General features: G+C 43.5%; 3 protein-coding genes across 5 annotated transcripts; 1 reads left to right on the forward strand and 2 right to left on the reverse strand.

Moving 5' to 3' along the window:
* Positions 1 to 556: 556 nt before the first annotated feature.
* POLR2G (RNA polymerase II subunit G) lies at positions 557 to 6,978 on the reverse strand. The gene is made up of 8 exons (XM_075280532.1): positions 6,881 to 6,978; positions 5,824 to 5,933; positions 5,273 to 5,432; positions 4,624 to 4,674; positions 3,776 to 3,841; positions 3,589 to 3,660; positions 1,433 to 1,466; positions 557 to 733 (listed from the first exon to the last, which is right to left on the reverse strand). Exons 1-8 carry the CDS (start codon positions 6,890 to 6,892, stop codon positions 720 to 722), a joined length of 519 nt encoding a protein of 172 aa, XP_075136633.1. The 5' UTR covers positions 6,893 to 6,978; the 3' UTR covers positions 557 to 719.
* Positions 6,979 to 7,028: 50 nt separating this feature from the next.
* On the forward strand, positions 7,029 to 12,943 carry ZBTB3 (zinc finger and BTB domain containing 3). 3 transcript variants are annotated; one of them, XM_075281523.1, is made up of 3 exons: positions 7,029 to 7,308; positions 7,623 to 7,758; positions 10,425 to 12,943. In XM_075281523.1, the coding sequence occupies exon 3, from the start codon at positions 10,427 to 10,429 to the stop codon at positions 12,533 to 12,535; it is 2,109 nt and encodes a 702-aa protein (XP_075137624.1). In that variant the 5' UTR covers positions 7,029 to 7,308; positions 7,623 to 7,758; positions 10,425 to 10,426; the 3' UTR covers positions 12,536 to 12,943. The 3 variants fall into 3 exon arrangements, with proteins under 3 accessions (XP_075137624.1, XP_075137626.1, XP_075137627.1); XM_075281525.1 differs by having other exon boundaries at positions 7,029 to 7,246; XM_075281526.1 differs by lacking the exon at positions 7,029 to 7,308 and adding an exon at positions 7,331 to 7,454.
* A 7,417-nt stretch (positions 12,944 to 20,360) lies between these two features.
* Positions 20,361 to 23,068, reverse strand: LOC142212574 (microtubule-associated protein 1 light chain 3 beta-like). Its single transcript, XM_075280534.1, has 4 exons — positions 22,999 to 23,068; positions 22,223 to 22,278; positions 21,440 to 21,546; positions 20,361 to 20,550 (listed from the first exon to the last, which is right to left on the reverse strand). Exons 1-4 carry the CDS (start codon positions 23,066 to 23,068, stop codon positions 20,391 to 20,393), a joined length of 393 nt encoding a protein of 130 aa, XP_075136635.1. The 3' UTR covers positions 20,361 to 20,390.
* Positions 23,069 to 23,421: the final 353 nt, after the last annotated feature.

Below are 23,421 nucleotides of genomic sequence, written 5' to 3' on the forward strand. Positions count from 1 at the left end.
AGACCCATTGAGCAGGAGAACCGGAGAGCACCAGAAGGACACCGGAGCATCGGGGACAGAAGAGTATTAGTCATTTATTTTTTCCCACTGACCCCGGCTGTATTAAAAGTTATAGGGGGTTGTCCATTTTCACCTGGACAACCCCTTTAAGGGCTAGTTCACACGCCCACGCCCACGCGGGTTTTGACACAGAGAGAGACGCGGCGAGCCGCGTCTCTCTCTTGTCAAAACCCGCCCGCCGCGACCATCGCTGTCGCGGCTTAACCCTCTGCTGTCGGCTCAAATGAATGAGCCGACATAGGAGGGAGCTGCGGGGGGCGGAAGCCGCGCGACTGAGACAGCGCGGCTTCCGCCTGAAGAAAGGACATGTCCTTTCTTTTCTCCGCTAGCAGCAGCTCGCCGCTAGCGGAGAACAGAAGCCCGGTGGTCTCCATAGACCACCATTATAAGGGGAGGTTTTGGACGCGAAATCCGCTGTCAAAAACCTCCCCTTATACTCACGTGTGAACTAGCCCTAAGTTAGATTTCTGCAAGGTGCCACAAAAAGCCACAACACATTTTGTTCTTCTGGTTTCTTTAATAAAATAAAGTTCTGTCAAGAACAGGCCCCACAAATATCTAAACTGATACAACATCAATTCCAGCAGAGTTACCACTAAAATACACAATATACAGAAGGTGAAGTCACTTGTCCAAGTGCAAAAGGCAGAGGATGCCCATCAGCTGACCAGACCTGTAGGAGACAAAAGAGGAAAAGAGTTAACCATGAATTTGCAGATTTCTGATAAAGGGCTTCTATTCCATAGTAGTTGGAGACAGACCGTGGATATCACTAGTAGAGATGAGCGCTTACTATTCGAAACGGCCGTTTCGAATAGAACACCCATAGGAATGAATGGACACAGCCGGCACGCAGGGGGTTAAGTGGCCGACCGCCGGCAAAGTCGGCATCTGGCCGCTTCCATTCATTCCTATGGGTACGTGCTATTTGAAACGGCCGTTTTGAATAGTACTCGCTCATCTCTAATCACTAGCAATTCCATATAACACAGCCACTTTACATTATGATATACAGTATGTGGATATGAATGTGCTATGAAAGCATCATCTCCAACAGCAAGGATCTAGTTACATGAATGATCTCAATGTCTGCATTAAAATCAAATCATTTCAACTTTTTTTTTTTTTGGATGACCCATTGTAACGGGGCGTCCCAAAAACATGTTACGTCTTATTTTAGTCTACTAAGATTCAGTGCATGAGGGAGCCATGAAAACTGTATCCCCAGGGCTTTGAAAAATATTGCATTTTATGACTAGAAGCTAAATGTATGATAACACACACACAAATAATAAAATGTGGATTGTAATGTTATAGCAGGATCTTACTGCTGAAGATAGTGTAGGTCTTGTTAGTGTAGTAACCCACTTACCCAGATAGTCATCCATCAATGAGCCAATAGCAAACTGGGAAGAGAGAGCAAAAATTAGAATCCAGAAGAAAGCATTAAGACGTCTTATTATAAGCCCAGGTTCCAATAATGTGGAAATTCATTAAACTAACTAGGACTTTACTACTGATAACCTGTCTTTAACCCCTTCCCACTGCAGTCATTTTTTCGATTTTCGTTTTTGACTTCCCCCCACCCCCTTCCAAACCAAGTATCATTTTTATTTTTCCGCTCCGAGTCATATGAGGACTTAATGTTGAGAAGCTGAAAATAAATAAATAAATAAATACAGAATGGGGTGGATTTGAAGAAAAAGTGCATTTGTGCGAATTTCTTACGGTATTCGTTTTCACGGCCTTCACTGTGCAGCCAAAATGACATGTCATCTGTATCCTTTGTTTTGGTACGATTATGTGGATATCTAATTTATATGGTTCGATTTACATTTTAACCCCTTAAAAATCCCAAACTTAAGTTTTATTTTTTTTTCTTAAGGGCCAGTTCACATGGGGCTATGGAGGCTGAATTTGACGGCAGATTTCGCATCAAAATCTGCCTCCATACAATGGTGGTCTATGTAGACTGCTAGCAGAAAAAAAAAAAAAAAAAAAAAAAAAAGTGACATGACCTGAGGAAAGGCAATCAAAGTGAACGGGAGGCAGAAAACGCCTAGCTTTTTTTTTTTGCAAAAAAAAAAATAAATAAAAAAAAGCGACTGAAAGCGCGAGGCTTTTTTTTTGCAGCCATTCACTTTTACCAAAAACCGCTTCCTAATTAGGAAGTGTTTTTTTTCTGGACCAAGATAAGCCACACGTAATTTACATGTGTCCTAGCCCTAAAAGTCGCCATATTCTGACACCTGCAACTTTTTTTTTTTTTATACATCCGTGTACAGGGATGTATAGGGCATCGTTTTTTGCGGGGCCGGGTGTACTTTTTAGTTCTACCACTTTATGGAATGGTTATTGTTTTTATCACTTTTTGTTCATATTTTTATAAGTTAAACAGTGGAAAAACGGCGGTTTGGCACATTTGATTTTTTTTTTTTTCCACTACGGCGTTTACCGTATGGGAAAAATATTTTTAGAGATTTGTACAGCGGGCGTTTTCGGACACAGGGATAGCTGAAGTGTATGTGTTTTACCGTATTTAAGTACTTTTATATGTATTCTAGGTTAAGGGGGTGATTTGAACTTTTTAAAAAAATGTATTTTCTTTTCCATTTCTTAGACTCCCTAGGGGTCTGATCATTAATGAAATGCTAATGCATTACAAAATACCGGCAGTTCTATTGCAGGCTACATAGCGTAGCCTACAATAGAATGACAGGCCTGGGAGCCTCACAAGGCTCCCGGCTGTCATAGCAACATGATGCAGTCACGGGCGATCCCCAGGAAAATGGTGGCACCCACGCGCCAATGGTAAAATGGCGCCTCAAGTCAGCTTTGACCTAGGTGCCAGAGGGGATAATGCTCACAATTGGTGCAGGCAATGGTCACAGGCATTAGTGTCAGGTGTCTGCTGTATAAAACAGCAGACACCCGGCAGCTATGGTATCCGGCATCCGCCGTCGAGAAAGGGTTAAGATAAGTTGTCCAAAGCAGGTTGGCAGATGTCAGTCTCCTGACACTCATGCCGATAAAAAGAGTGGGGTATTGTATGTCAGCCAGAATTACTGAGCTGCAGCATTCTGGCATGGCCAATACAGTGTACAGATCTCTGTAGTATCAGCCAGCACAGATCAGTACACTGTGCTACTCATGGTGGCTCACACCTTCTATGATCTAAGCTGATCACCAGGAGAGCTAGGTACTAGACCTACAGAATCTTTTATGGAGGACATATCCTATATTTTGAAAAGAAAAGGTCGGATGGGATCAAATAGAATGGCACCTCCACTGAATGGGGGTCCTGTGTCCCCCATCTGACTGGAGCTGTGGTCAGACAAAAGCACTACTGCTTCATTCCAGCTCTATAGAACTGATAGTAGTAAACACTTGCTTTATCACCTATCCTGTGGGCTATTTTCTCTTCCCCTTTCACAAAGATGAGGGGGTATTGTAACTCTGTTCCAGATGGAATAGTTTACAATTTTCCAGTTCTATTTTGCACTTGGAGAATATACTAATTCCACTTACTATGTCATTCTTATCCACTCTGGTTCCAACAATCTTAAGGCGAATTTCATCATCCTGCTGAATAACTACATCCTAAAAAAAAACAACACCAAATAAATATTAATATGATCTGATATGCATACATACAGAGTATAAATAAATGAAAAAAACAAATGCTTGTACAGATTGAGAACATCTAGTCCCTTACCTCATCTACAGTCTTATAACATGGCGGGTTGGAATTTGGGTCGAACTCCATTTCAGATGGGATTGACTGAAACAACAACAAAAAAAAATTAAGTCATGACAGAAAGGCGTGTTACTAGAACAGCTCTCCAACTCTCCCCCACTAAGGGTAAGTTCACACGCAAATACACGTGTGCATAATCCAGGGCGGCTGCCGCAATGGGATGCCGGTGTAGTGCACGGCATCCCGTCGTGGCTCTCCGCTTCGGAGTAGGATCAAATGAATGGGCCTACTCTGGAGGGAGGTGTTGAGAGGCAGACGTCGCGGCTGAATCATCCTGAAGAAATGGCATGACGATTCTTTTATCAGTGAGTGGCAACATGCTGCTCACGGAAAAAAGTGTATCCTGGTGGTCTACATAGACTTCCATTGTGAGGGGGCGGATTATGAGGTGGATTCCGTGCCATAATCCGCCCCCTCTGTGCCCGTGTGAACTAGCCCTTAGGCTTGCTTGCATCAGTATTGCTGATGTACATTTTATTTCTCAATTATATGCAATTGGTTATTATTCTGCCGTCGCACTGAAAATCAGTTCTCCAAGCATAGACTAGTGATCATATACAGCAGCCAATCACAAGTAGATGGGAATAACCGGTCATTACTCCAGACCCCAAGGCAGGACTTATGGGAACAGACAAGCAGTGCAGCTCTACGCTGTTACCGTAACCTTCTCAGAGGTGAATGGGAACTACAGAAACAGCATAGGGGTGACTGGGCAGTATACTTTAGTGTGATTCCTCTGGCAACTTTATGAAGATGGACTTGACGGGAATAACTAAACTGAAAATGGATTAAACTATCATACGTACATGTCTAGAGATGAAACAAGACATGGGTCCAATTTCTGTGAACAGGCCAACCTAAAAATACAAATGAACACAAACATGTTTAACACGTAGATCTCCAGAACAGACATTACAGACTATTGTATATCCTTTACACTGGAAGCATACTATTGTATTTAACATTAAAAGGGCTGTACCAAGGTTTAAAAGGTGGCAGCAGTAAATCATTTATGATCTTTGTACCCTGTAGAGGAGATACAGTTTACAAATATACCTGTTATTCAGCATTGGACCCCAATTTCATGTAAATTACAGTGTTATCCATGTGTTTTTCCTGGGAATCTAAGTTTGAGACGCAAAACACGTTTCTTCTCAGTTGTATATGAATAAAATACTAATTTACTTGACGGCGAGGTATATAGGGAAACTCTAGACTCACATCTACAAGATAGGAATCTATCATGTGGTAAGTGGTTGTGGTCCAACGACAGGGACTACCACCATACTACTGTATTTACCATAATAAAGCTACATTTCCAGTCGGGTACAAACTCAAGTATGTTTTGTGTTTTGCAGTGCAGCTTACACAAGTTCTATTCATTCCATTTACATTCAGGAATACATAAAAGGCAACCAAAAAAATGGAGGCTTTATCTCTGCACAGCGCTCTTACCTTGTTGACTTGGGTAACAACAGCATCTACTACTTCTCCCTTAAAGGGTCGGAAAACAATAGCCTTGTATTTGACTGGATATAGCACAAAGCCCCTACCAGGCTGGATAACACCAGCACCGATATTGTCAATGGTGGTGACCGCAATCACAAAACCGTATCTAGGGAAAAGAATAAATAGATAGTTGTGAAGATCTGGACATGAGATTAAAGCATTTGTCTAGGAATCCTAAAAGTTTCCAAGCCTAAAATGTGAGAATATTAAAACACACCCATGACTCGAGTGTTTCCTGATGGTCTCAGTCACTGGTTCTGATTCTGAAACTATTAAAAGATTATCACACATCTTATAATGTGCTGTACATGCATGAGAGCAATGCAACCAATGGCTGCCCACACAGAGGATGCTAGCATGCTACAAGTGTACAAGATGGGAAGACCACATCCTTCATTCACAGAGAATACAGTAGTGTAGATGAATTTTGCAGGATTCAAATGGACGACAGGTTTGAAGGAGCATATCAATGTGTACAACCCAGCGGTAACACTTACTTGCCAGTACATGTCCCTTCCACCTCTGTGAAAAGCTTTTGCTTTACTGTATTGAGAAGGTTTGGCCCAAAATATCTTGGGTGAAGGAGAATTTCATGTTCCAGGGAGATCTATGGCAAAAAAAAGTTACACTTCAAAGATATAGCTAGAAGTCACGGGTGTTCCTTGAATCGCTAAGCACGCCAAATAAACAATTACAATCTATCTGTATACCACATTGTGTACTGAAATAACTTATTCTATAAAAGGACAGAGATACTATAATTGGGGTAGGACAGAGCCTCATCTCTCTGACTGACCTCTCAGATGAACATGGCATCGGAGGGGTTACCCGTTTGTGATTAGCATTACCTCCGATGATGGACAACTCTTTGCGTCAGCTGATTAAAGGGGTATTCTGGTCACAAGTTACCCCATAGCCACAGGATTAGGAGTAAGTTTCTGTTAGGTTGGTATCCAACCACTAGGACCCCTACCATTCGGGAGAACTGCTGTGTTTTGTACCACAATGTGAATAGAGAGGCTGAGCGTGCCATTCATTGCAGTGGGAATCACAGGTGATATGAGCACAGTCCGCTGGCTATCTCCAGTAGTTCCCACTGAAGTAAATGGAACAACAGCGCGCGTTTCCAACTTGCCATGGCGTGAGCCCACTGATCAGCAACTTAGCCCCCTACCCGCTTTTTTTATTAATATAGATTGTGAGCCCATATAGGGATCACAATGTACATTTTTTTTTTCCTATCAGTATGTCTTTGTAGAATGGGAGGAAATCCACACAAACACAGGGACAGCATACAAACTCCTTGCAGATGATGTTCCTGGCGGGATTCGAACCCAGGACTTCAGCGCTGCAAGCTGTAAACACAGCCTTAAACCACTCCATGTCTCCCCAGGCAATGTCCATAGAATGCAATGGAAATCAAGCCAACAAGTCAGGAGCCAGTGGTAACTTCTAAGCACTCTGACTCCAGACTTAAAGGATCCGTCCAGATCTATTCCAGAATAATATCAGTCCATGACCCCCTATATGATAAATCCTCCTATATATACTCACGTGATAAAACATAGCGCACGCAGAAGTCTCCTGCCCAGTGCGACACTCAGGAACAGCGTCTGTGTTCACTGTCCGAACAACAAAGCTTGTTCAAACTAGGTGGTTCCAGGGCGGAACTTCCGCTGTGTACGTCACACCAGGGCGGAAGTGACGTAGCGGCGGCGGTGTGTAACCGCTCCGGCCCTACAGCAGTGCTCGGCGGACCGTGCGAAGATTGTAACAGAAGAGAAAGCGCGTAGTACACGCGGACACTCTATGACGACAAGTTCAGACTTTATAAACGGCCACACAAGGGATCATGTCAGTGATTGGCTGAGAACCTTTTCAATCACGTGTGTCGCCGACCAATCAGCGTAGCGAGGTCAGGTCAGTCTACCTCCAATCAAATTGCGGGAGAGGCGGGTTTTTACAAGGTTTGCTTTGTGCAGGTGAGAGACAGACCCAGATCACATGACCCACAATTAAATACTGTATTATCGGTAATCGTTAGGAAAGGTCTGAGCTGGAGGAAAGGGAAAACCTAAGGCACAATAGACCCAGGACATGTATGACGTCAGGCTGTAGTGGACAAGGTGTAAGGACTGCATACACAATACAATAGGACTGCAAGGGCAATGCTTCTAGTACATACATGTTATTAGCATGGCTCAGGTCATGTAGGGGATAGATAAGGTAATATCCGCACGTACTAATAACATTGTTAGATATTCTGCTCATTGCTTTATGTCATATGTATTTGTAGGCGCTCCGGGGCCACCAGGAGGATGCCGCTGATTCCAGAGCCCCAGCTCGCCACGTCGGGGTGCTCGCTGCGAGAAACAAGGGAAGAGTTCTAAGCAGATCTTAACCTTGGGCTTTATCTATTGGATATTTTGCTGGTAAGTTGCACACGTGTGATCGCACTCTGACCAACACCAGTATTACTATAGAGCACCGCTAACCAAACAACGGGTCACGACACGGGCGCAATGTTTGGGCTGTTAGCTAGTTCAGGTCTAATCCGTCATCAGCCATATCTAGAGCACCTCACAGCTCAGGATTGGGCAGGGGAGTTGGGGAACATATATACAGTGTGTGCGTGTTTGAGCAGACTTAGGAACATAGTGGAAGGATAAGGTTATGTTCACACAGCAGAATTTGACGCTGAATTTGAGATACATTCTGCCCTGATTTCAGCTGCAAAATAAGGGTCCATGTTCCATCTTGTTACAAATTCTAATTCAACCAAGGAATATGACATATGCCACTGGTTAGGCTCTGAGTCAAAATCAGTGCTGGAAATCTTTGGCTTACCATCATGGGAGGCCGGAAGGGGGACATGGAACAGGAATTTGACAAGATGTCCACCTCAAATTTCTCTATATTCTTTTCTGTGAACAGACTTGAAGGGGCAGGAGGACGGATAGGTGGGCTGGTGGGTGGCTGTACAGGACTTACCTACAGTTGGAAGAAAAGGTTTGCGGGCAGCTGCAGAGTTTTAAAAACAATAAATCTGGGCAGGTGAGCAGTGTATACATGACCACAAGAGTCAATAGATGTCCAATTATATCATGTTCCCCACTATAGGGGCCTCTGCGAAATGTGTTCCATAATAATGGAGCTTCCTATGAACTGAACTACATTTCCCAGAGGATGCCTGGTCCTTCATGCATGAGAACAGCTGTTATGACTTATGGCAGTGCAGGCAGCAGGACTCTCAAGGGTGATGGGCACAATACAGTGGTGAAAAGTAGAGTAAGAGGCAGAATGCAGTGGAATACATATAAGAGCTTTTCTTTTTCAAATGAGGCAAAGTATGATAGTGGGGGGTCCCAAACAAAATTCTAGTTCAAAAGTGGGTTACATCTTTAGTAAAGAGGTGGTCCAGGTAAAAATGCACAACCCCTTTAACTTTTAAATCAATCGCGGCATTGGAAAAATTTTAAAAAATTCATACTCCCCTGTCCCCGATGCTCCGGTGTTCTTGCAGCGCGTTTCGGTCCTTTTGCTGAACGGGTCTCTTCCGGAGTTCCGATGATTGGCCTCAGTGGAACTCCGGAAGAGACCAGGAAGATACCGCAGGAGCAGAAGAATTGGGACACGCTGGGAGGACACTGGAGCATAAGGGACAGGGGAGTATGAAATTTTAAAAAATTTTTTCCCTACTCCTGGCTGCTTTAAAAGTTAAAGGGGTTGTCCAATTTTGCTTGGACAACGCCTTTAAGTTTGGAACCCATTGCTATAGAAAATTCATTGTGGTGTCCAACGCAGTTAACCTTATGTATATGGGGTAGAGCAGTCATATCTAACAATGGCTCTCCTAGAATGCCCTGATGGACTCCGACAGATTGGAGGATTGAAGGGGTTCTAGGTCTTCAATGGCATTAGTTAACGGGAGTCTGTCAGCTGGAAAATCGGTATCAAATTAATGGCAGTACCTTGTAGGGCAATTTTTATACTTTCCAAAGATGACTTACTTGTTCTGCATTTACATGATAATATTTTATACTTCTGCAAATTAGTTGAAAATAGCTGTCCACTGTCAGAAATGCGCTCATTACAGCTTAGCGTCATCACTGGGTTATGAGGAACGCCCACAAGTCTATGCAGAAGTACTGTTGGTTCGAGGGCATTCTTCACAGCGCAGTGATGACTCTAGATTGTAAAGCCAACCCTTCTAACAGAGTGGAGATATTGGTGCTGAAATGAACACCACTAATATCTTCAGCACCGGGGCACATACCAGCAAAGATGACAGTTTGCTGAATTCAGCACACTGTAGGCTTCTTAGTGGTGTATGATACCGTACATCTCTGAGGACATGAAGGATCCTCTTTAAAGGGGCTGTCTAGAATAATATATATACTCGCCTGTCCCCTGTTGCTCCATGTGTTTCACATTGTGTTCCAGTCCTACTGCTCCGCTGTCTCGTTTTGCCGAAAGTTCTCGCCAGCTGTGACACCACGGGTCCCTTTCCTTAGACCAATGATGAACAGCCTAAGGAAAGTTACTTGGGAAGTCCCAAGCAGTGACGTCCCGTGTCCCTCATTGAAGCCGCCGATTGGCCTCAGCAGTCACGTGTGGCAGGGACTTCCACTAGAAGAAAACATCAGGGCAGCAGAAATGGACCGTGCTGATAGACACTGAGGACAGGGGAGTACATTTTTCTCCCTTCCCCAGCTTAAAATAAAAAAAAACTAAAATTATCCTGGACAATCCTTTTAAGGCTGCATTCACATCTGCCGTTTTCAGTTTTAAAGCAACTGACACCCGACATATCCCTTTATAGTAAAGTCTGGGTTCCGTATTTAACCAGTATTTTAGCGGTCCACTTCTCCTTTGTTCTGGTCCACCAATGTACCACAACAACAGAGAGCCAGCGCTAGTGTGAACCTATCATAAGGTAAGTTTTTACATAGCAATAAATGTCTAAATATAATAATATATTATTATATATGGATTATATAAAACTGCAGGTTGATCCTTGTGAACTGCTGTATGAAAGAACCTGCAAGATTTCTACTTCCTGGGGTTGATTATTTATTGTATTTTCTTTTCCCTTTAGCCATGGAGTTCCCAGATCACAGTCGGCGCATACTGCACAGTCTTAGAGATCAACAGTCCCAGGGTTTCCTTTGTGACTGTCAGGTGTCAGTTGGCACTGCTCGCTTCCTGGCCCACCGTTCAGTCCTGGCATCATGCAGCCCGTTTTTCCACATGTCATGCAGGGAGCGACCAGACATGCAAGAACTCACACTCAACAACCAGATTGTCACGGCTCCAGCATTTTCTTTACTCCTCAGCTTTATGTATTGTGGGCGACTCAGTTTTCAGGAGGCACCTACTGAGGATGTGTTGGCAGCTGCTAGCTATTTGCACATGGATGAAGTTGTAAGGGTATGCAAGAAAAGGTTGCAAGGTCGCGCACCTGCTGAAGCAGATAGCACACGGCGAGAAGAAGAAAGCGGTACAAGCTGCTTGGGTTTAGAAGATAATAATGGAGACCAGAGGCATGAGGACTTAGAGGGTGCCCAGACAGATGAGAAGAATTTTCAATATCAAGGGCAAGAAATAGCAGGAAATGGACAGCGAGCATCTACAAGTGCCATGTACAATTTGCAAGAGGTTGCAGGGAACAACAGATATCAGAGACAGGATCCAGCAGCAAATAGCCAGAAGTTATTAACAAGCATAAAATGTCAGGCTCCTGAAGCATCTGGGAGGGGAGCGGGCATTTCTAGATTTGAGATGCAGGGTATGGCAGAGAGTGGACAGGGGGTAACAGGCAGTTCTAGGTTTGAATTGCACCAGGGAGCAGCTAGTAGTGAAGCAGTCACTGGCAGCATCAAGTGCCAGGTGCAGCAAATAGCCGTGACTAACCAGGAGGTTGCGGGCAGCTCTAGGTTTGAGATGCAGGACATTGCCACTGGTGAACAGATGGAAGAGGCCGGAAGATGTTCGGTACAGGAAGCAGTTGAAAGTACACCTATGCCATCTAATCTGAGATTCTCTTCACAGAGTCAAGATACAGGGTCAGGTGGGCATACAGGGCTTTCTAGAAGCTCGCCAAAGAGGCAAGAGCCAGCTGGTAGCACACAGGGTAATGGAAGTTCTAGATATTCTCATCTGGCACAGGACACTGTTGGCATTGGTACTCAATCCTTAACTCCTTCTAGGTACTCTTTGCAATCACAAGATGAAGCTGGTACTACGCTGCCAATAGTAGGAAACTCCAGATTCTCTGTGCAAACGCAAGATCCCACTGGGAGCATTTTAGCAGTGCAAGGTACAGTCAGATATTCACTTCAGAGTCCAGAGTTGGCAGGCAACAGCTTAGCACAGTCAGGCACCTCTAGATTTTCCTTACAAGAACCTACAGGCAGCATACAGGGAGTGCCAATGCGTGCCAGATATAACTTGCAAATTCAGGAGCCAACCGCTAGTACAGCTGCACTTCCTGGCCCATCACGATGCTTTCTACAAAGCCCAGAGTCTGCTACAAATACACTGGCACTGCCAGGAACATCAAGATACGCTCTGCATAGCCCAGAGTCCCCTGCTGCCAAGAAGGAGGAAAGAGAATGTACCAAATCTGAGTTGACAGTGACTACGACGACTCAGCCTGGCATGGAGGTAGTAGCTGCACCAAGTCCATGTAGCTCCACTGTCAGTGAGGGTCAGCCAGCTCCTGGTGTGGCCGTAAAAATAGAAGCCATTGTAATATCGGATGAAGAGTGTGAAAGAGCAGTTGGGACATTTAAAAGGCATGGGTATGATGAAGAGGAGGAAGGAGAAGAAGACTCTGGGTATGTGCCTTACCATATGATCGCAGTGCCAAGTGGGCATCACCCAAGCTATGGAGGCATATTGCCTCCTTCCATTCACCCAGATGGCATGTATTTACAAGATTTTGAAGGACATCCCGGTTTCCCTCTTTTCCCTGAAGATGTGCCCACCTGTAAAACATGCGGCAAAACCTTCTCTTGTTCGTACACCCTTCGTCGGCATGCTACAGTTCACACACGGGAACGTCCCTATGAGTGCCGTTATTGCTTGCGCAGTTACACACAGAGTGGAGACTTATATAGACATATCCGCAAGGCGCACAGTCAACAGGAGCCTGGCGCCAAAAAAGCCAAGGTTGACATGGAGCCTACCCCCCCAAACTTGCCTTAAAATACTGGTGGGTTACTTTACATCATTGAGACGATAGGAATTGACTATGTTCTTTCGAAAGGTCAAAACTATTTGGGAGAGCCGCATCCTTTGTGGACCAGGCAACGTTCATATCTCCTTTTTATCTTTATGGAGGATCTCCATTCTTATAATTTATTGCCAGTGATATTGTGGGTTTTCTGTAGAATTGCTCAAAAGCCTGAACTTGCTAAATAACTAAAGCAAGATAGCTATTAAAATATTGTTATACGTCAAAGTACGGGCTTTTTAACTTAACAGTGTGCTTCGAGGAGGTGGAAACATTGGAATACTGCTGTGCGCTGCTCTGTGCTCTGATAGTCTGGTCTGTCAGTGGTGTCTTTACAAGAGTAACTGGCCAAGCGTCATTAAACTGTGTCTTCTAATGAGTAAGTGTTGCTGTGTGTGAAATTGCTCTAGGAATATCATGTGCAAAATTCTGGCTTAACCTCTAAAGAGAATAGATTTTGCTGCACACACTGTTTTGTGATCAAAGGAATATAGAGATTTATTTTACAATATAGTTAACGCCTTTTGACACAATGCAAAATATTGGCATAGAAAGAAAGGCTAGATCAATTGGATATGACGTTTCGGTCCTTAGACTTTCATCAGACGCGATCTAGTGTGGTAGCAGGATCAGTATAAGTGTTGCCTTGACACTTATACTGATCCTGCTACCACACTAGATCGCGTCTGATGAAGGTCTAAGGACCGAAACGTCATATCCAATTGATCTAGCCTTTCTTTCTATGCCAATATTTTGCATTGTGTCAAAAGGCGTTAACTATATTGTAAAATAAATCTCTATATTCCTTTGATCACAAAACAGTGTGTGCAGCAAAATCTATTTTCACTAGTATATTTGGGTCAAAGGACCTTTTTTCGCTAGCACCACATATAATTTTAGAGTGTGCGGTACCATTGACTTTTTTGCTAACCTCTAAAGAGAGTCAGTCACCAGAACAATCCCTATAGACAATGATATACAGCCCAACTCACATGTCCATGGTATAAAGTAGAAACATAGGATTTTCGGATGCCCAGATCTTTACCCTCCAATTAAGGGCAGTGTAGCAAAGCCAATAAAGCGGAAGAAGGTCCAGCAATAATAAAAAATATTCTAGAAAAAGTATAAAAATTATCATGATTTATTACAAAAGTTACATAAAGATATGCAAGATCTCGAAGACCGGGTAATATTCGGACATAAGTAGATAACCGGCAAAGTCAGCGTTACAGGTGCTTCCATTCATTTCTATGGGTGCGTGCTGTTCGGATCGGCTGATCCGAAAAGTGTTCGCTCATCTCTAGACATAAGAATAAATTCAAACGTGATAAAAACGATTATCATACAGATAATGTATGATAATCGTATAAACAACATGATTTTGTGTCTACGGGCACGCCCAGGCCTATGTACAAAAACGGAAAAAGAAAACATGATCTGAGATCACGTAATGATGTTTCAGATAAGAAACAATTTCTTAAATGATAGAGATTTTTTAGCTGGACCCAGAGGTCAAGTCAGGAATATCCTTACCGGCAGCAACAAAGTGGAAACAAATACGGTGACAAACACAAGCACAGAGCAGAGATCAAGTATAAGAAGAAGCAACAGATATTATACATGGAGGAACAAAAATTTCCACTGAATACTTCTATGAAAATGATGTGTCAAGTTGTGATAGTCTGTTGAATTTATCATCTCTCCCCTCGTTGCATAGACCTTCTCTCCAAAGGGTTAAATTTTGTTCCGACTGAAAGTTTTAATCTGTTTTTCACCTTATCAGGACTGGTTCACATCTACGTTCGGTAATCCGTTCGGGAAGTCCGCATGGGGACCCCCGAACGGAATACCGAACGCATTGGCAAGAGGTGAGCCGTAAAAGCACACAGACCCCCATAGACTATAATGGGTTCCGTGTGCTCTCCGTGCGGTGTCCGCTGAGAACATGCAGACAGAAAAGTACTTCATGATCTACTTACCTGTCCACAAGACTCGTGTGGAAAACACACAGACCCTATTATAGTCTATGGGGTCTGTGCTCACCGCTTGCCAATGCATTTGGTATTCCATTTGGGGTGTTCTCCATGCGGAGATGTGAATCAGGCCTTAGATATAAATAAGTTTGTAAGGGCACTAACTGTTAAGAAACATTTTTTCAATGATTTGACAAATGATTCGATCCATGATGACTTTGATTCTACGTGTTCTCATGATATACAAAATAATTAATTTGGAGATATTACGTTCTCGGAACAACGCTGTCTCATTAACTTGCAGAAATCGCAAATGGTTAGTTCACAGGATAGGGGTACACATACCATCGAAATTGAGTAAAAACAATACATACTTTTATCTGGTTTCTTCAAGAGTTCCGGCACTGGACCAGTTCCAAATGGCCATGGAACGGGATTTGATCAGATTGTCTAATTCTATTGGTACAAATATGGATTTCAACTTGAATAGTAAAGAAAGATCGATCATTAAGGAGTTACAGGATAATACAAATTTAATAATCAAAATGGCAGATAAAGGGGGGATGGTAGTCGTCCTTGACAAAGATGGCTACCATAAGAGTGTGCTACAAATTCTTGAGGACTCTACAACATATAGAGAACTCAATGAAGATCCCAAAAGATTTTATTTTTCCTCTGCTTTAGATTCCATTATTTTGGAGGGGGTTATTCTGGAAAATCAGGCTAAGAACCTTAAAGTGGATTTTCCAATCGTGCCGATTTTCCATGGATTACCTAAAATCCACTAAAACATAATCCCACCTCCAGTACGTCCCGTTATTTATGGGATTGGTTCCGTAGGTCTTTAGTGAATTTAGTGGCTTGGTGGAGGTAGACGCTATTTTGGGGAGAAAAATGCTTTTACCTCTAGTATACGGGCCTTTTAGATTAACAGTGTGCTTCGAGGGAGTGGAAACATTGGAATACTGCTGTGCGCTGCTCAGTGCTCTGATAGTCTGGTCTGATAGTGGTGTCTACAAGAGTAGCGGTATGTAGCTGTATTGCCGCTATATTGATGACCTGCTATTTGTATGGTCAGGCGACATGGCGGCCATACCGCTGTTTGTGGAATAACTAAACAATAATGATTTAAATCTAAAATTGACTTACAACTTCAATCAAGTTGAGATAAAATTTTTGGATATTACACTTACAGGCAATACCTCATTCAATAATCTTTCCATCAAACTTTTTAGAAAAAAGGAATCTGGCAACACCATTTTGCACGCTAGTAGTCTACATCCAAAAACACACTATTAGGGTGCATTCACACTGAGTAAAGGCTAGCTTATTTTGTAGAGTAAAATTACACTTGTAAATTTTGCTATCCCATTGACTTCAATGATATTTTTTACAAGTGTAAAAATACGCCAGTAAAAAATACGCCAGTAAAAAATACGCCTGTAAAAATACGCCTGTAAAATATCATTGAAGTCAATGGGATAGCAAAATTTACAAGTGTAATTTTACTCTACAAAATAAGCTAGCGTTTACTCAGTGTGAATGTACCCTTAGGGTGCATTCACACTGAGTAAACGCTAGCTTATTCTGAACGTAAAACACGTTCAGAATAAGCGGCGTCTAAAGCAGCTCCATTCATTTCTATGGGAGCGGGGATACGAGCGCTCCCCATAGAAATGAATGGGCTGCTTCTTTCACTCCGTGCAGTCCCATTGAAGTGAATGGGGAGTGCCGGCGTGTACGCTCCGGCATGAGCAGAGCTTGCCGTATACGCCGGCAGTCCCCATTCACTTCAATGGGACTGCACGGAGTGAAAGAAGCAGCCCATTCATTTCTATGGGGAGCGCTCGTATCCCCGCTCCCATAGAAATGAATGGAGCTGCTTTAGACGCCGCTTATTCTGAACGTGTTATTACGTTCAGAATAAGCTAGCGTTTACTCAGTGTGAATTCACCCTTAGGGTGCATGCACACTACGTAACGCCGGGCGTGTATGAGAGCCGTACACGCCGGCGTTACAGCAGGGCTGCCGAACACTTCCCATTCACTTCAATGGGAGCGCTCGTAAACGCCGCTGTTACGAGCGCTCCCATTGAAGTGAATGGGAAGTGTTCGGCAGTCTGCTGTAATGCCGGCGTGTACGGCTCTCATACACGCCCGGCGTTACTCAGTGTGCATGCACCCTTAGGCCTATACCAGCGGGGGGACTCACCAGGGTCAGACGAGCCTGCTCAGAGTATGATGATTTCGTTTTACAAAGAGAATCTGCTTGTACTAGACTGAGAGAAAGGGCTTCTCCAAACTACATGTTACATAGGGCAAAGAAGTTAGTCAATAATAAAATGAGACTGTATTCACAGATTCCACCAGTAAAATCGATTCCTCAGGCAACCAGTTGAAAGGAGAATTTTTTTCAACCAAATACAGCAGCAATTATAGTGAGACCACTGGGATCATTAGAAAAAATATTCTCATTTTGTATCAGGAGGACTCTCTGTCAGAGATATTGGATCAGGGCGTTCACTGTGTAGCTAGGAAAGGGAAGTAATTGGGGGCTATGTTATCACCTAGCTTGTTTCAGGGATACATTGAAAATAATTCAACACAATGGTGTTCATGCACCCTGTCCTGTGCTTCCGGGCTAGGGAGGAGGAAGGCCGGAACCTCCACTATAGTCTGTGGGGGTTGCCAGTATCTTCCTGGGACCAGGGATCAGCAGCGGGCCGGAGGCTATTTAATGCCTCATTCTAGCTCCAGCCCGCCACTGGTTTTTCAGTTTCCTCTGGGAAGCAGCTCACCTTTGCTTCTACTCCTGCCTGTCTTGCTTTTTCCCTGCCTTCATGTTTTGGCCTCCTAGACCACCTCTCTCCTTGACCCGTGATTTGGACACCTCGTGACCTCCAGTGTATAACCCCGCTTTTCTGATTGCTCTTCTGCGGCACCCTCTGTTACCTCGTGACCTCCTGTGTACTGACCCGGCTTGTTTGACTATGTCCTGACTATCCCTGGATACTGTGTGACCTCCTGTTTACCGACCCAATCTGTATGACTTTCCTACGGTGCTTCCACCATTCTCTGGCGCAGGGGATAATAACACTCCTTAGGGAGTGTGCACCTACACAGGCGTATGGAGACTTACAAGCCTTTTTCGCACCACTGGGGGATTTCCCATCCTCTGGCGATCATCCGTACTGCACTCAACTCTGCTGACCAGTTTCTCCTGTTTCTTCACCCACCTAGGTGAGTGGTTTTTGGGTTTTCTGGTTCTACTGCAACTTGGCGTGCGCTGTGTGTGTGACGCTCTCTATGCGGTTGCAATTCTGGGTCCCAGAATTTACCAAGTCCAACTCCACCATCAGGAGCTCTGGTGAAGACCTCTGGGGTCTGGTTCCGCTCCGGTTTGGAGGGCATTGGATGCTCAGTGCTGTTTTGCCTCGGTGTGCGGAGGACTCTGGTTGCCCGGGACTAACTGTCCATTGTATATTGCACTAGGTTCCTAACCAATGGTTAGCCCAGAAAGGTTTCTACAAAAAATTGCCAAGTATGCCCACTTGCTGCCGTTTCTATAGGTTCTCATAACAGCTCGGCCACCAAGTCTTTTTCTATTCCTAATCGTTCAGATCAAAATTTGCGATCTATCAAATCAATTGTACGCTTTGTGATTTGCAATACATAGTATGTGCTATCCCCCTTTTGTTTTCTATTGACCATTACGACATATATTTATATTTCATATTCTATTTATGTCATGGGATTGGTAGGAGTTATCCTCCGTTATATTGGTCACACAAACACACATGGTTTAATTCTATACTTATACACTTCAGTCTTTTTCAAATTTCCCGCAATGTTCTGTATGAGTTTCATGACATCCAATTACGTTTCATTTTTGAGTCATGTGACGTAACTGTCGGATGAAAATCTGTTTTGACGGACATTAAAAGCAGGCCCGTTGACTTGTGACATGTCCTATTTTTTAACAGACGTGTGAATACACCCATAGGCTTTCTTTGCTTTGTGTGCATTAGGCCATAGTGTACCAGAGTTACTTCACAGGTTCCCTTCTAATGATATTGACTATGAACTATTCAAAGGTAATACAGTAACTATCTCACTGTTACAGGCAAACTTGTACAGTTATTGGCTACCACAGATGGCCAGGGATTTGGCTATATGCGGTTGCTGGATCATGTGGCCAGGTTCCAATTCTATATCAAAACTGCAGCAAACCCCACTCCCCAAAGCCCCTCACCCCTGGAAAAAACAACCCTATAAATCTTTGTCGTCGGAGCCAGGGCTGCCTTGTACTTTTAAAGTCGGGTTCACACGGGGTCTTTTGGTCAGGATTTTGACGCAGAATCCAGGTCAAAAAACCTCCTTTTATTGAGTTCAATGGGTTGCTTTTTTGTGATTGGTTTGTTCCCCTTTCTTGAGTTGGATTCAGCAGTGCGACCTCCCTCCCAACTAGGCTCATTCATTTGGGCCTAATCTGGAGCAGAATGCCGCCACTGGATGCTGGAGCACTGTATGCACTGCAGCGGCAACCAGTCGCGGCTAGCCATTTTTTTGGACCGGATTCTGAGGCGCCCTTCTCCCCCCCGTGTGAACCTGGCTTAAGAGAGCTCATGTAGATAGCCATAGTGTATTGGAGTTGGACCTCCACCAACATATTGATAAGCCATCTACAGTATATAGTAGTCTCAGAATACCACTTCATACCCCCATCATACTAGCATGACAGCAGTTTTAATAAATGCACTCATACAGCCATTTACTATAAATGATATATCTATATACAGTATATTACGCACATATGTAGCAGTGTTTAACTTGACTTTCTGTGCTGTGATATCCTATAATAATAACTATATAGCGCCAACATATTCTGCAGCATTTTACAAATCAGAGGGGACATGAAGAGACAATATCAGACATTACAATGTGACAAGGAAAAATGTATCAGAGTGAGGGCCCTGCTCAGGAGATATTACAATCTATGAGATCCATCTTATCTTAACTCAGAAGACAAACAAAGCCATTGCAAGAGTTGAGTTAACACCAGGGGCGTAACTTGAAGGGGTGCAGAGGGTGCAGTCGCACTGGGGCTCATAAGCATTGACATCAGTATTGAGATTGCAGCTTCCATCTGGCCCATAAAGTGGATTAAACTCCTTAGCACCCATAACCATCACTATCAAGAATTCACTGTAGGGATAAGGTCGGGGGCCCCGGACAAAAGATTACATCGGGGCCCACAACACATTAGTTACGCCACTGGTTAACAGGTTCTTAACCTGTTATATCATGTTAACCTTTGCTATGTAAGTACAAGAAAATCTCCTATAATCCTGAAGAAGCTGGTGTTTTCTGATCTGTAAGGAGACATGGCTCAGTATGAACAGTGTCCAAAGTGTGGAAGGATTATGTTATTCTCAGTAACTGGTTCTGTTTCAGGCAGAATTGTCAGTGCAGCCATTTTGCTCCTATGTTATGGGCTGGTAAGGCGGTGTAGTCAGTCGCTACCGACAATGATCATCTCCTTATCCAGGATCACTATACATATAACACACTACAATTTTAAATAGGAGCCATATTTGCTCTAAGATCTCATATCTTATATGGGATAGCAATAAGCAGATTTACTTTGCTATTTTTCCATGTACTATCTGTATGTATTAGTTATAGCCATATGTACGCAGTGTCTGACTATTATCACACCTATAAGGATTTCTATTGCTTTCCTCTAAATACCACCACGTCTTGTTACTGCCCCTGCGGGGGTGGAGAGGTCATATAGCTCGGCCTGTGTGTGGCCTACATAGAGTAACTTGTTCAGTAAGTGCATGAAGAGGTGCTCAGCCAAATACTTCATGGGACCTGTATGTCACATATAGAAAGCCATCCTGGTCCCGGTGCTGAGTGTAAACTTCCATCATTGTCATTGATAAACTTGTCATTTGATGTCCATTGACCAGTACACAGAGCGAATGCGATGGAGGCAAAGAGAGTCTGCACCTATGTAGAGAGAGGGAACATTAGCACCAAGGCTCAAATACTGCATTATGTAACATTAGAAATACAATGGCCCATGACAAATATAGTTAGAGAGTTTGGATAAGGAGAAAACAAAGAAACAGTATGGATTTTAAAAAATGCAGTTTGGGCAGAGGCCATTGGGTGGCGCCACTTCCATTAGATCCCACTGATGGATCATTTTCTGGTTCCTTTTAGCTCCTGATGAGCCCATGGAGACAATTGTGTAATTATATATATATGTGTGTGTGTGTGTGTGTGTGTGTGTGTGTGTGTGTGTGTGTGTGTGTGTGTGTGTGTGTGTGTGTGTGTGTGTGTAATTAGAAATGTGCAGATCATTAGCAAAAAAAAGTGTTGAATTCTCCAAACATTTCCATTTCGTGTACTGAATACTATGAGCTTATTGTTAATTTAGTACTTTTATTATGGCTAACATAAATAAAAGTGACCCGGTGAGGAGATCAGAACAGACCTAACAGTGGCCATTCGGCTAAACCCACCAAATTTGGCTAATTCAGCAGATCTTGGGGCAAAAAGGACTGAACATGTTGAATTTCAGTATACCTCATCTTTGCATTTTAAGGGAAGCAACCAGCCACCACCGGTGTCTGACAGTGGCTTATTCCCCTCTCCCCCACTGGGAACATGTGCATGCTCAGCCGAACTAAGCGTGCATGTGTTTGGGAAGGCCGGGAGGTGTAGTTGTTGCTGGTGGCCGAGTGTGCAAACAACTATTGAAGATGGATGGCTGCTGCATTTAGGGGATGGTTATACTATTGTTATAGATGTCCGTTCTCTTCAGTCATAGGAGGAGAGCAACGGACACAAACAGTAATAGCCGAACACTCAAGACCTGGACAACACCTCTTACCTTATCATACTGACAAATTGCCCCATTGTGATTTCAGGAGGCACAAGGAATTTGATCTTCTGAAGTGGTGGTAGCAGTTTTTCCCGATGACTTCTCTCTACTATAACCTGAACAAAAAAAACGAGAAGTAAATATGTTTTCCTATATTAATGCCAGCATTGTGGTGAATTCCTCATTCCCTCTACGCCAGCTTTCTGCGAATTCTATGAATGGCCTTAGCCCGACAGATGTATTTTACCTTCCACCAGGTTCCCGGCATTAGTTAGAATGGATATCTACACTGGCTCCTACCTGGTGTAAATTTCCATTCTCGCACAGATTTATGAAGAGGCCGCAGCCCCTTCATGAATTTCCAGTTACCTGGACCATTATGACCACAAAGACTAAGCCAGGTGTGCGATATGCCAGTCTTAATGAATTTGCCCCATTGTGCCCCACAAAGCACATATATCCTCCGGAGCACTGACCTCCTCTCTGCTCCTCTGTCGCACGCAGTATTGTCAGTATAAACAGAGGTTCAGAATATCAATGCAGGTCTATGGGAGTCAGATCAGGGCTCTAATAGACTTGCATTGATTGTGTGCATGAGGGGAGCAGAGCTGAGAGTGGTGCTCCAGAGGGGAGCACGTAACTTTGCCAATAAAAGCTGTCAATAAGTTAATAACATTACAGTATACACAATATGCATAGACACTATATAGTACATTGGTAATAAAGTACATAGCGACATGAGGAGACTGCCCAATGCTATATCTTTGCTAAAGCTGCATAAACATATCTTACCGGTATCTTACAAGGATATCTGCTCTTCACTCGATTAACTTCATGAATACGACTATCTGCAAAGACATTTGTAAGAAGCGCTTAGATATCACTTTGATAAAGAACACTTATATCATAGTGTGTAGATGCTGTGTGTGTGTCGCTGCCCTGTAAGGCAATGTCTGACCCTTTCTAGCACCACATAACATGTTCGGGGGAATTAACCAGAAACACTCATCTGCATTTTCATGTCTTTGTAGGAACTCTTGGAAGGTGCTGAGTCTCCCTCGAGCAATCCAGCTGCTAGGAAATCTTTGCATTGCCCAGGGCTATAATAATGCTTAGAGAGATCTTCCTCCAGATTACAGGTGAATAGCTTCCGAAATGTATAGGAGTACAGTGAATTAGTATTGGGGGGCGGATTTTAGAAAGGTGTATTTGAAGTCTAAAGCTGTCAGTTTACACCTTAGATCGCTGTCAGATGAATGATTGTTCAACCAACAGCCAATTCTATTGCCCCCCCATACACATGTACACTCAGCGTAGCCAAGGATATATATGATCTGATTATAAACATACCAGACGTATCAGGAACATGACTTCTACTAATCTATGCTTGTATCTATCTATTGCCATAAAGAAGATCGGATCATACACATATCATTTTTATGACAATAACCTAAAAAGTTGAAAACAACAGAACCATAAACCTTAGTCTTATCCCACTATTGTCATTTGAAGCCATCCTACACCCACCGTACCCAGCCGTGACCCATGTTAGCTTGCTTTCTCCTTACCCAGGCGTTTTCTTTGCTTGAAGGAAGTTGCGTTCATTTCCAGGCTGGTGCTGTTCATCAGGGGTGGCATTGTCGCAGTGTGTGGTCTCAGTCTCAGTGAATCTACCCCTTATTGCCCACGTTATATAAGCAGCAAGCAGCTGGAACCAGTTAGATCTGGCAGCCCCCACCCTATTACTGCTGCTAGCTCCAGGAATGCCTGAATTGCCCCCTACATCTCACACCCAGCTGTAGACCTGACCTCAGCTCCATCACTGGTGTGTGACACTCGGTGCATAAGACTTCCAGAGCGTTGTGTATCATACAGAAGTGCAGAGCTTACATCTTACTGGAGGAGCTGAAATATCACACGTTACTATAATCCCATAATCACAGGGGTAGGAAATCTCTTCTGTATGGTATCATAGGTGTAGAACATGCTGT

Source organism: Leptodactylus fuscus, chromosome 7 (genome assembly GCF_031893055.1).
Source record: "Leptodactylus fuscus isolate aLepFus1 chromosome 7, aLepFus1.hap2, whole genome shotgun sequence".
Classification (NCBI taxonomy): Eukaryota; Metazoa; Chordata; class Amphibia; order Anura; family Leptodactylidae; genus Leptodactylus; species Leptodactylus fuscus.

What these genes read in the sequence shown, in the direction of transcription:
- POLR2G (XM_075280532.1), bottom strand. An exon ending in TTGTTACCCAAGTCAACAAG is followed by an intron (nt 4,675 to 5,272) that starts GTAAGAGCGCTG and finishes TTGTATTTTTAG; the next exon opens with GTTGGCCTGTTCACAGAAAT. An exon ending in GTTATAAGACTGTAGATGAG is followed by an intron (nt 3,661 to 3,775) that starts GTAAGGGACTAG and finishes GTTTTTTTTTAG; the next exon opens with GATGTAGTTATTCAGCAGGA.
- ZBTB3 (XM_075281523.1), top strand. Translation starts at nt 10,427, where the DNA reads ATGGAGTTCCCAGATCACAGTCGGCGCATACTGCACAGTCTTAGAGAT.
- LOC142212574 (XM_075280534.1), bottom strand. Translation starts at nt 23,068, where the DNA reads ATGCCACCCCTGATGAACAGCACCAGCCTGGAAATGAACGCAACTTCC. An exon ending in CAAGCAAAGAAAACGCCTGG is followed by an intron (nt 22,279 to 22,998) that starts GTAAGGAGAAAG and finishes ATGTCTTTGCAG; the next exon opens with ATAGTCGTATTCATGAAGTT. An exon ending in GATATCCTTGTAAGATACCG is followed by an intron (nt 21,547 to 22,222) that starts GTAAGATATGTT and finishes TTTTTTGTTCAG; the next exon opens with GTTATAGTAGAGAGAAGTCA.